Genomic DNA, 12,605 nt, shown 5'->3' with positions numbered 1-12,605 from the left:
GTGTATAAAGTTGGGTATAAAGAGAGGGAGAAAGAGTGGGGAAGAATGGGCAGGGAAAAAAACAAAGAGATCATACATGTGGTTTCCAGCATGGGTCAAGCAAGCAAGAGATTGATGATCCAAGATGAAGTAGCGGGGTATTCCTAACTGTGGGCCAAGCATGGTGATAGGAAATTGAGGTGATCGGTATTGAGAAGTTACCCATGTAGACAGACAGCATCCAACAGGCCTGTCCATGAATCCTAGTCACCGAGCTGTATTCCCCAGGAGGACTCAGTCCCAAAGACAGGAGATTGACAAAAACAAGGCAGGTTCCTAGCAAAAAACGACACACCAATCAATTTTATTTATAAAGGGCAGTGATTTTTCAAGGCATTTCCACGTCTCAGACTTTTGAAGAAAATGTTCACTACATCTTTGCGAGCCAGGTAGAAGCAGGTATCACTACTTCTATCTAGTGTTCAGTTAATCACATCCATTAACAGAATAAACGTGGCACAGTTAGTCCTATCCATTATTTGGTTGACAAGTGCTGATGGTATCAATCATATATAATATTTTCTTTAATCCTATGTTTTAAATTTAATTTTAATCCAGGAATGGCTAGCTCCAAAACAAGTATAAAATGGGATATAGTGAAAAAATCATTAGATTGGAGGTTAGGATTTGGTTTCCAGTCTTAACTCTGTCAGCAACCTATTGATTGCACTTGGCAAATCACATCAAGTCCTCAGAGCCTCCGTTTCCTCTGATTGGACTAGCCCATTCATTGCTAAGGACGTTTCTGACACTTAGATCCTTTGACTTCAAGTCCTGAGGGCAAAAAGAAAAAAGGCTAGAATTCCACATGTATTGAAGAATGTTTAAAATTTATTTTTACCCCGTCTTTATTTCTAATTTGTTTTCTATCTTGTTTCTCATTCCTCACAGTTCTGTCATTTCCCTTTTCCCTGAAGATATTTACGAAGCTGCCTTTGCATCACTTTAAAACTGTAAATATGCCCTTGAAACATGCAAAGAGGCTTTTGTGTACTTACAAATCGAGGTTATTATCGTACAAGTAAGTCACTTGAGTGCACTGCATTCCTCAGCTTGCTCCATTGAGAGCTTTATTAGGTTATATTGTCCTATCTCGGAAGATAAGACTTTCCCACTTTAAAGGGTGGGCTATCTGATGAAACAGTGTGCCGAATGCTCCAGAGTATAAGCAAAAGGATTTTGGTGCTGCCCAAAAGACAGACACACTTCCTTAAGACAAGTAGGTGCTTCACTTAATGGGGCACAGTCAAGGACAAATGTTCTAAAATTAAACGAGCCAGCTGCAGACGCCCACATGTCAATTATGCTATCTTCTTGTCCAGGCTTCTCTTTCCATGAAACCAGAATTCCCACCCACTGCAACCCTGGAAACTTCACATACTTTCCAAGCAGCTACCTATCCATGGAAGCAGAAAGCCTGTTTCAGAACATACTAGGATACATGTACTCACCTGACAGAATGTTGCAGTGAGCTGAGATCACGCCTCTGCATTCCAGCCTGGGCGACAGAGCGAGACTCTGTCTCAAAAAAAAAAAAAAAAGGAAAGAGAAATAGGTTTTACTATGGAGGTGATTTGTCTTTTCATTAGATTATATTAGGCAAAAGTTCCGGGGATTTCTCCCTAAATGTTTGTAGTCATTCCTGTAGTTGGCATAAATTTATTACTGAAAATATTCAAATATTCAGTACTTTTTAAATGCTATCTTTGAATAATGTAATGAATAAATAATAAGCTGATTAATATTAGATCTATGGGTTTTTTTCTTTTGTTTTTTTGAGACAGAGTCTTGCTCCGTTGCCCAGGCTGGATTGCAGTGGCACAATCTTGGCTCACTGCAACCTCCGCCTCCCGGGTTCAAGTGATTCTCCTGCCTCAGCCTTCTGAGTGGCTGGGACTACAGGCGCGTGCCACCACACCTAGCTAATTTTTTGTATTTTTAGTAGAGATGGGATTTCACCATATTGGCCAGCCCGGTCTTAAACTCTTGACCTCGTGATCCGCCCGCCTCAGCCTCTCAAAGTGCTGGGATTACAGGCATGAGCCACCATGCCCGGCATATTAAATATATTTTTTCTATAAAGTAAAATTGTGCTAGTTATGTTGGAGGGAGTATAAGATTATCATAAAAATTAAGATATTTTTTAAGTGATAAAGTTTACTGTGAGACAATATGTACCTAGAATTTTTGCTTATTAATGAAATGTACATTATAAAAATAAATTTTTATTATAGTTATTCCATTATTTTTATATTGGAAAATCAAAATAAACCTGTATTGACATGATTCAGATTCACTCATTCAGTAACATTATTGAGAATTCATAAGATATTGTATTAGATGTTGGGGATATATAAGGATGCATCAAAACATAGCATAAACACACACAAAAAATATAAATAGTCCAAGCACAGTGGCTCATGCCTGCAATCCCAGAACTTTGAGAGACCAAGGCAGGAAGATCTCCTGAGGCCGGGAGTTTGAGACCAACCTGGGCAACATAGTATCTACAAAAGAGACTTAGTATCTACAAAAAATAAAAAAAATTAGCTGGGCATGGTGGCAATTACCTGTAGTCCCAGCTACGCAGGAGGATTACTTAAACCCAGTAGTTCAAGGCTGTGGTGAGCTATGATCATGCCACTAGACTCAAGCAAGACATTGTCTCTGAAAAAAAAAAGAAAAGAAAACAATACTTACATATATAGGCAATCATAATCATAGGTATCATAAATTATTTGAAAAGTTATAATGGGAGTTTACTGGTATACTCAGACACAGATTACTAAAACAGAATTATTGAATAAACGTACAAAGTTTAGATGCTTATATTTTCTTTTTCAAACTTTGCAGGAACATATTTTATTGGTTTTTCAGGCCTTTCTATCTAGTAAATATAACTATACTTCTAACTTTATTATAAAACATCCAATATGCCATTTCTATATATTTGAGTACAAAAATAAAGGCTTAGTTTATGTACAGTTTTAGAAACTGTGTTTTATAAAAGTTAAGCCGCCTTGAGTTTTTACATGTCACTTCTCATCGAGGATGGGTAATAAGGACCAGGTTTACCCTCCCATCTGAAGCAACTAAAAAACTGGACAAAATATGTGAAGCAATTGTTTTAAAGTATTGAACATCAAGCAGAAGAGGAAAATGATCCCTGGGAGAAGGGAAACAAATGAGGTGAGCCCTACAATTACCCCAGCTTACTGCCTAGAGAGGGTGTCCAGTCTGCAGTGCAGGGAAGAGGAACCTACATAGAGCTTGATGAATTTCCTGACTTAAGGACTCGAGAATCTGGGAAAGACCAAGAGAGCTAGAGTTTGCAAGGTAGAGTTCCAGAGAGGAGAGTACTATATTGGAAGAGACTTTCAGAGATTTGCAGACGGTCCTTCTCAAGTCTCCAGCTGAGTACTGTTCTACACATGTGCAAGAAAACTACCTGAAGCCAGAGAGAAACACCCTGAAGGATGGAGAGAACAATCCCCAGAGGTAACATGGGGCCAGCAATAGACAGACAGTGTGGGAAACCTTGTAATTCATTGTTAAGAGTAATTAGAAGGGTATCACCTCAGTAGAGGGGCAGAATTAGCCCTACGCTAGAAAATGCATTGATCCCACATAACAACATGTAAAAACAAACCTCAAAATGATCCAGCTATTTCCAAGAAACTGAATTGCATCCTGAGAAAAAGCTCAAGAATACAAAAATATTCGTCACCCAACAAGGTAAAATTCACAATACCTAGCAGCCAATCAAGACCTGCAAAAAAAACAGGGAAATGCAACTCATAATAAAAAGAAAAATCAATAGAAACAGACACAGAAATGACACAAATGATAGAGTTAGTAGCTGAGGGGTTAAAAACAGTTATTATCACTGTATTTCTTATGTTCAAATGGTGGAAGAAAGATGCAGCACATTAAGCAGAGGCATGGAAAAGATAGCAAAAAAAAAAAAAAAAAAAATTGAATGACCATTTTCGAAGATTCTGATGCCTGAGATGAAAAATACACAACAAACAGGATTAGTAGACTAGACACTGTAGAAGAAAAGATTAGTGATGTTTAATACATAGCAATAAAAATGACCCAATATGAAACACAGGGAGAAAAAAAGCCAGAAAAAGAAGTGAATATAGCATTAGTGAGCTCTGGGACAGCTTCAGGCAATTTGGTACATGTAGTTGGAACCAACAAAAGAAAGAAGGGAGAGGAGGGGAACAGAAATTTTTAACAAATAATGGTTGAAATGTTTCTAATTTTTATAATAACTATAAATCCAAGGATCCAAGAAGTGCAACAAACCTTAAACACAAGAAACAAGGAGAAATCTACTCCAAAACACATAATAATCAACTTGTTTAAAAAGCAATGGTAAAAAGAAAACCAGAAAAGCAGCCAGAGAAAAAAATAGCACGTTATGTACAGAGGAACAAATCTAAGAATGACCGAAGTTTTTTGTTGGAAACAATGTAAGCCTGAAGACAGTGGGGGCAGAAACTTTTAAGTGCTGAAAAAAAAAAAAAAAGAAGTCAACTTAGAATTCTATACCCAGCAAAAAATATTTTACAAAAATGAAGATGAAGTCAAGACTTTTTCAGACGTAAAGAAGCCAAAAAATAAATAAATAAATAAGTTTTTCACCAGCAGACTTGCATTGAAGGAAATCCTTCAGACAGAAGAAAAATGATACCAGATGGATATCTGGACCTACAAAAAGGAATGAAGATCATCAAAAAGGAAAAATAGGTGAATACATGTGAAATGCCTTTTTTAATTTCTAAAATCTCTTTAAAGGTAATTAGTTGGCTTTTTAAAGCCAAGGTATTAACAGTGTGTTGTGGAACTTATAACATACATAGAAGTAATATGCATGACAACAGTGCAAAGGTTGAGGGGAGGACCATTCCTAGTTTCTTATACTATATGTGGAGTGGTAAATATCATCAATGACATTAAATGTAAAAGATGTAAACACCCCCATTAAAGGCATAGATTATAATATTGGACAAATTTTTTAAAAAAGATTAGATATGCTGCCTGTAAGAAGCCCCCTTTAAATATAAAGACATAGCTAAGTTAAAAGGATAAAAAAGGATATACCCTACTAACACTTTAAAAGAAAGCTTGAGTGGCTATATTACTATCAAAGGAGATTTTAGATCAAAGACTATTGCCAAGGATAAAAAGGGACATACACTGAAAAAACAGTCACTTCCTCAAGAGGATATAATAGTCCTCCATGTTGACAGGGCACGGTGGCTCACGCCTGTAATCCCAACACTTTGGGAGGCCGAGGCAGGTGGATCACCTGAGGTCAGGAGTTCAAAACCAGCCTGGCCAAGATAGTGAAACCCTGCCTCTGCTAAAAATACAAAAATTAGCCGGGCGTGGTGGCAGGTGCCTGTAATCCCAACTACTCAGGAGGATGAGGCATGAGAATCACTTGAACCTGGGAGGTGGAGGTTGCAGTGAGCCGAGATCGCGCCATTGCACTCCGGTCTGGGGGACAAGAGCAAGACTTCACCTAAAAAAAAAAAAAAACCAACAATCCTCCATGTTTATGCACCCAACAACAGGACTTCAAAATACATGAAGCAAGACCTGCAGGGAGAAATAAGTTGATAATTATAGCTGAATATTTCAATACTTTTTCAAGGATACAAGGTGCATTATCAAGATAGACCATATACTGAGTCATAAAACAAGTATTGATAAATGTAAAAGGATTCATATCATACAAAATATGTTCTTTGACCACAGTGAAATTAAGTTAGAAATCAATAACAGGAAGGTATCTGGGCAATCCCCAAATAACTGGAATAAACACACTTTTTATTCCAATTATTCAAAGAAGAAATCAGAAGGAAATCAACAGTATTTTGAAATTGAATGAAAATGATAACGCAGCATATCAAACTCTGGGGGGATGCAACTAAAGAAGTACTTAGGAGAAAAGAAACATCTCAAATCAATGATCTTCAAGTCCAACAGAGCTTAAAGGTAAAATAAGCAGTGAATTATTTTTAAAAAGTCAAATCAATGATCTAAGTTTTCCCTTTAAGAAACTTGTAAAAGAAGAGCACATTAAACCCAAAGTAAGCAGAAGAAAGTAAATAATAAAGATAAAAGTAGAAATCAATGAAAAAGAAAAACAGAAAAACAATGGAGAAAATCATTAAAACAAAAAGCTGTTTCTTTAAGAACGTGAAGATGTCTAGTATTTCAAGAACTATTAAAGAACAAATGCAGTTATGTTCCTGAAGTTGCTGTTTTTAGTAAATAAGAAAACTAGATCAGAAACTATGGGAAAAATTTGTATTTCTTGGAGTGTTTGCTATGCCTGCCTGATCCTTTTTCTTAAGAATATGAAAGATCTTGTGTGCTACTATACAGAAGAAACCCATAAATCATTTTGAAATGTATTACATATTTTTATATAGTGTTTATACATAGATGTGTGTGTTCACATTGTTCTCATCAAGAGTGCGGAACTTGTGGTAAGAGCATCTTGCTATCTGTGTTCTTCTAAACTCTAGACCCTGTTTGGCTTCTCCTCTTAGAATGATACTTGGAGAAATGGTTCATTCATTTATTCATTCAGCAGTCGTTATGAAATGCTACAGTGTGCCAGAGACTGTGGGACGTGCTGGGGAGCACAGTTGTGAACCAGACCAACAGGATCCCTGCCCTCTGAGCACTGAGTCTGATGTGAGATACAGACAAGTAAATAGGCAACAACAATAGACTAGTGTAAGCGTGCCATCGTGGAAGGAACGAGTTCCAAGGGAGTCCACAGGACGGCCTTGGAATATTCCTCAAGCTAGCAGCTAAAAAGACTTTTTAAAAATATGATCACATTTATTATTACAAATTTTTATAATTCAACATAGGCAATATAATGTTAGGCATGGAGCAATATGTTAAGGTATGAGTTCGATTTTCAAAGAATTCCTTGACTATTACGTACCTAATATTTACTCCTTATTCTGTTCACACTGTATTGATGCTCTGTTTAAATTTTCATCTTAAAGTGTAATTAAGATATATAGAATGTTTTTTTTTTCCGCTACCCCACCTGGCTAATTTTTGTATTTTTAGTAGAGATGGGGTTTCACCATGTTGACCAGGCTGGTCTCAAACTCCTGACGTTGTGATCCACCCACCTTGGCCTCCCAGAGTGCTGGGATGACAGGCGTGAGCCACCGCACCTAACCTAATTTTCCATCTTCTTATTGAGAATTTTTTATGAGTGTTCTAGAATAGAAAGATCGTATAGGTCATTTTCACTTGTTCAGGACTTTGTAAGGATTTCCGTGTTACACTGGGGCACAGAGAAATGGCAGCTGGGGCACAGAGAAATGGCAGAACCTGAGCCAAGAATCCCCATCCTCAGGCAAAGTTCAAGGGATTTGAGGCTTAGAGAAATAAGGCAAGACCAGGAAAATGTGAAGATTCCAAAGGTTAAGTAGGAAGGGGTCCATGATTCATTCAGAGGGTCAGATATTTTTTAAATTATGCATTTCCTTTACCCATTGATTTCAGCTTTGGAAATGTATCTTCAGGAAATTATTACAGTAGTCCTCCCTTATGTGCAGTTTCACTTACCGCGGTTTCAGTAACCATCAACCATGGTCCAAAAATAGGCGAGTACAATAAATATTTTGAGAGAGAGAGAGAGACCACATTTACATAACTTTTATTACAATATATTGTTATAATTGTTCTATTATTTGTTATTGTTGTTAATCTCTTACTGCGCCTAATTTATAAATTAAACTTTATCATAGGTATGTATGTATAGGAGAAACATAGTCTCTATGGGTTCACTACTATCTGCAGTTTCAGGCATCCCCTGGGGGTCTTGGAAGTCATTCTCCGAGGATAAGGGCTGACTACTGTCTATACATCCACATTGTAGCTACAAGGTTGTTCCCTGCAGTGGGTTACACTGAAGCTGGAAGCAATCTAATTGCCCAACAATAGCAGCCTGGCTAAATAAATTATGTCATATCCACACACTGTAATTCTAAGCAGGTTTTTAAATTATGTAACGGTGTTTCTCAAATTTTGTTATGTATCAGAATCACCTGGAAGGCTTGTTGGAACACAGATTGCTGGGCCCCACCTGCAGAGTTTCTGATTCCGTTGATCTTGGATAGGGTCCAAGAATTTGCGTCTCTAACAAGTTCCCTAGGGGTGCTGTTGGTCTGGGGAACCACTCTCTGAGAACCTCTGATGTAGAGATACATTTATTGACTTGGAAGAATACTCACAAGATATATAAAGATGTTTATGTTGTATTTTTTATATATGCGTACATACAGAAGTTTAGGTAGAAAGATATCAAGTTGGCCTCCCTGATTCTCTTTGGAGGTAGAGCACATTGTAGGTACTTATTACCCTTAGTATTTTGCATGACAGATTTTTCTGTGATGAGCATAATATTAACCACCAAAACATAATAAAATTTCTTAATTAAAAAATGAGATCATGAAGTGCTGGCTAATAGCACTAACAAGCCAGAAATACTGAAGTATGCTTGAACTTGGTCAAAAAGCTTGATCCCTGGCTTTCTAAATATTAATATATCTTATTGGGAGCGTGTATTAAGAGGCAGTTCCAGACAGAGGATCAGTGGTGGGCCTATAGATACATTCCCTTCCTTATGGGAACAAAAAATAGAAGAGGCTGATACTGTCCTGAGGGCTTCTACGTGTTTTCTTACTTCATTTCAGTCATGCCATACAGACTTCTTCTGGGGAAGTTTGAAGAAAAACTGGGTGGGACCCAAAGGGCGACCTGCCAGAAGTTGGAAGCATCTGGATTGGCGCACTCTTTGTTTCCTGACGCAGGGTAGATCTATTCCCAGGGTATCAGATTAAGGCGTCTCCTTTCTGGAAAAAAGATTTCATGGTTTAAATTCCCGTTCACTTTTGTGTCTGTGGCACTCTGCTGTCTCCTTTCCAGCACACAGCCTCAGGGGTCATGATGTCCCTTCCCTGCTGATATCCGCGTGCCAACTGTGGTGTCATGCACACCAAGCACAGAGCCACCATTCAGCTCCCACTGTCTGGGCTCAGGAAGCAGAAGAGCTTCAAAGTTCCTATGGACCTTGACAGAGCTTCCTCTGGCTTTGCCTGTGCAGAACAATTCTCAGGGTGAGGGGGAGATGGAATGGGGTGAGAGAGGGAACTAGGGTAAATGTCAAGGGTAAATACGTGGCAGAGATAGAGAGACCAAACAGTTGCCACCAAGGTTCAGGAAAAGGAAGGGTGGGCAGATAATGAGGAGAAGGACACCACAGACTTTTCAATGGAGCACCTACTTGGTTAGCACTGGTGTGTCTTTTCCCATGTCCTTGCATTACTGTGGTTGATAAAATAGGAGGGAGTACATTATTGATATCATTTAGAGCAAGGGTTCTTCCTGAGTGTCTAACAGAAATGCCAGTGTTTGGAGGTCATGTTGAGAATAAGTACCTTATGAAAGCCCATAATGGATTCAATTTTTAAAAAATGTTTCAAAACAGAAAATCAGGTTCTAGTTCAGGCTGTTGTTAAAAGAAAAAGATGTTACTTCTGTACTGACTTTTGAATATATGACATATTGTTTGTTGGACAATTTATTTTCTGATAAGCTTCCTTACACCACTTTGCATATGGATAAATGGGACAGAATGTGATTTGAGTTTAAGATACAACATTTTCTAAGCTTTAAGAGTTCAAAAATAGCTAGAAATACAAATACCGGTTAATTATTCCGTTATTTCTTACTATTGTCATGATACTGGCGCTATAACATGACATTCAGTATGCGAATGAATTTAGGACCCAACGTAAGGAAGTTATCTGGAATTCTCACCTATTACACAAATGCCAGGAACAATGTTAAATTAATTAATTAGTTTACCAAAAATTTATTGAATACTTACTATGTAAGCAGCCACTGTCCTAGGATACAGCCGTGACCACCTACCTGAAGTTTATGGTCTGGACTGGGAAGACAGTAAATCACTAAACCACTACAAATATAATGTCAGATGGTGATAAGTACTAAGAACAAAAATCAGGCAGAGCCATTATAAGGACTTTGTATCTTGTTCTGAGGAAAATGGGAGGTCTTCGGGTGGGGGTGGTTTAAGTAAGGGAGTGACACGATCCAATCTCTGTTTATAGAGAACCACGCTGGCTACCGGCTGGACAATGGGCTGCAGAGGCCAAATGTCTGCTGAATTATTACCCTTACCCTCTCCTCCAAAGTTATATTTCATTGAGGACAGGTCTGTACCAGTAGACCTTGGAGATGTGATCTGCACGGTCGATTCTTTCCTTTTCATACTTTTGGTGTGAAATTGATCTCTAAGGTGATACTTTTATATCCAAAAAGAGAAAGTTATGTTTCTAGACAAGGTAAATCAGATATCACCTCTCTGCCTACAGTGTCCCAGTGGCTTCCGCTGTAGTCAGCATAACTCTACTGTGACTTTCACAGGGCTCCATTCATGTTGATCTCACACCTGCTCTCTGTCCGCCTCTCCAGCCACTGTCTCTTTGTTCACTGGTCTCCAGTCACACTGACTTTGTTGTTCTTCCTTGAACAAGCCAAGCTTGACTCCGCCTCACAGCCTTTAAGCTTGCTCTTCGCTCTGCCCAGAATGCTCTTCCCGGCAAGATCTTTGTATGGCTGCCTTTATCTCAAGAATCAGGTCTCTGCTGGTCACTCAATGTATACTTCTGTATACAAACAGGCAGCACATCTGCTCCTTAGAATAACAGGGCAGCTCTTTCCCAGGTGTGCTCAAGGTCTAAAAACTTCTTGTTATCTTATCGTTCACAGGTGACATAAGGCATAAATCAAACAGGGGCTATATTAGGCAAACAATTCAGGGTTTACACACAGTCCTATAAATGCATGGTATTTTCTTTCTCCTTACAGGTTATTTTCAAAGCTTTGTCACCACCATATGATACAGAGAACCCTTACAGTGCCAAAGTTCAGGAGCAGCTGAAGATCACCAACCTTCGCGTGCAGTTGCTAAAACGACAGTCTTGTCCCTGTCAGAGAAATGACCTGAACGAAGAGCCTCAACATTTTACACACTATGCAATCTATGATTTCATTGTCAAGGGCAGCTGCTTCTGCAATGGCCACGCTGATCAATGCATACCTGTTCATGGCTTCAGACCTGTCAAGGCCCCAGGAACATTCCACATGGTAGGTGAAACAAGTCCTACCCTAAGAAAAACAAATCATAAGTTACCATCAGCTTTGGGCATTGGTTGGTATATGCTTAACACAGTGCTGCTAATTTTTTCTTCTGCCCATCACAGCTCCGACTCCATACCCATCCTATCAAGTGCCCATTAACTTGTCTTTTAATCTTCGGTCTTAGTGTTAAGTCAAGCATGATAACCAGATTCCTTGGAAAACACCCATGCCAGGTTTTAGTCCTGTGACTTTCAGATATAAAGTATAAAGTGAGTAGGAGCGAGAGGATGGCATAATCATATTAGTAGTGTGATCACACTGAAACCAGCTTTGACAATCAATGGGGAACATTGTGGAATAGATTTTAAAGTGGGAAAAATAAGAACCTCTATTTTATGCCTGGTATCTTTGCTGTCCAGCCAGCAGAATGAATAAAAATTCTCCTCCGTGAAGAGAACTGACCCCCTCCTCACTCTAAGGCAGAGTTAAACTCTCTTTCCTCAAGGTTCATACATCTCCTGGACTTTCCTCTGAACTTTTACTTCTCTGCATCCCCCAGGAGACTGCGAACTCTCTGAGGAACTGTATGATCTTTGCATTCTCAGGACCAAGTGCATTACCTGGGCCAGAAGTAGGTGCTCAGTAGGTGTTTGGTTGAAGGATAGCAACACAGGAATAGGGAGATGATGAAAAATTAGTGTCGTTGTTTATCTGTCCTTACCTCCCCGACTTCCAGAAAAGATACAGAGTGGCTCATCTGTAAGCACCTTGTTGGGACACATCCAGAGACTATGGATGGGGATTGGGCAAGGAGAAAATAAGGATAAGCGCTCCAATTCTTCGATTTTATATCTTGCTCTGATAATTCTGAGCAAACCAAAGCAAAATGAATAAAATGGAAAAGGCTGCAGAATATTCTACTGCATTTCCTAAAGGGTAGACGTCCCTATTCTTTCTTCTTTCTCTCAGCCCTAGTATAGGATAGGCCACCAGCAGCCATGATCCAGTTAGCCATCAGGACAGTGCTGGCTGGGCTGAGTCACTGGGGCAGCATCAGGGTGACCAAAATGACTAGGACAGTGGACAGAAAGTAACCAAAACAGAAACAGTGCTATTACTTGTAGAAGTTAATCCGGGCTCCCAGAGTTGAAGAAAATGCAGCATTCATTCAACAGATACCTGTTTGTTTCTAGACACTGACAGATCTTTGAAATCCACAGTACTGCTTCAGATAAAGGGTGCTGTGATTTAGTGTATCTCAGTTAACGGGGTTCAGGTAGGATTCAATCAGAAAATAACAAATATTTAGAGACATGTCAACTTACCAGACTGTGAACTAGAAAGCT

At 38.9% G+C, this 12,605-nt stretch overlaps 1 protein-coding gene across 4 annotated transcripts in view; it reads left to right on the top strand.

Moving 5' to 3' along the window:
- The window catches only part of NTN4 (netrin 4), a 129,323-nt gene that overhangs the window by 35,588 nt on the left and 81,130 nt on the right, over positions 1 to 12,605 (top strand). For all 4 annotated transcript variants that reach the window (XM_011934147.1, XM_011934142.1, XM_011934135.1 and 1 more), the window contains exon 3: positions 10,987 to 11,265. In XM_011934147.1, the coding sequence (XP_011789537.1) occupies positions 10,987 to 11,265 (279 nt within the window). The remainder of the gene's footprint in view (positions 1 to 10,986; positions 11,266 to 12,605) is intronic.

This window comes from Colobus angolensis, unplaced genomic scaffold, assembly GCF_000951035.1.
Source record: "Colobus angolensis palliatus isolate OR3802 unplaced genomic scaffold, Cang.pa_1.0 Scaffold10, whole genome shotgun sequence".
In the NCBI taxonomy this organism is placed as follows: Eukaryota; Metazoa; Chordata; class Mammalia; order Primates; family Cercopithecidae; genus Colobus; species Colobus angolensis.
The sequence above is the reverse complement of the archived record's forward strand: the minus strand, read 5'-3'. Positions and strand labels throughout refer to the sequence as shown.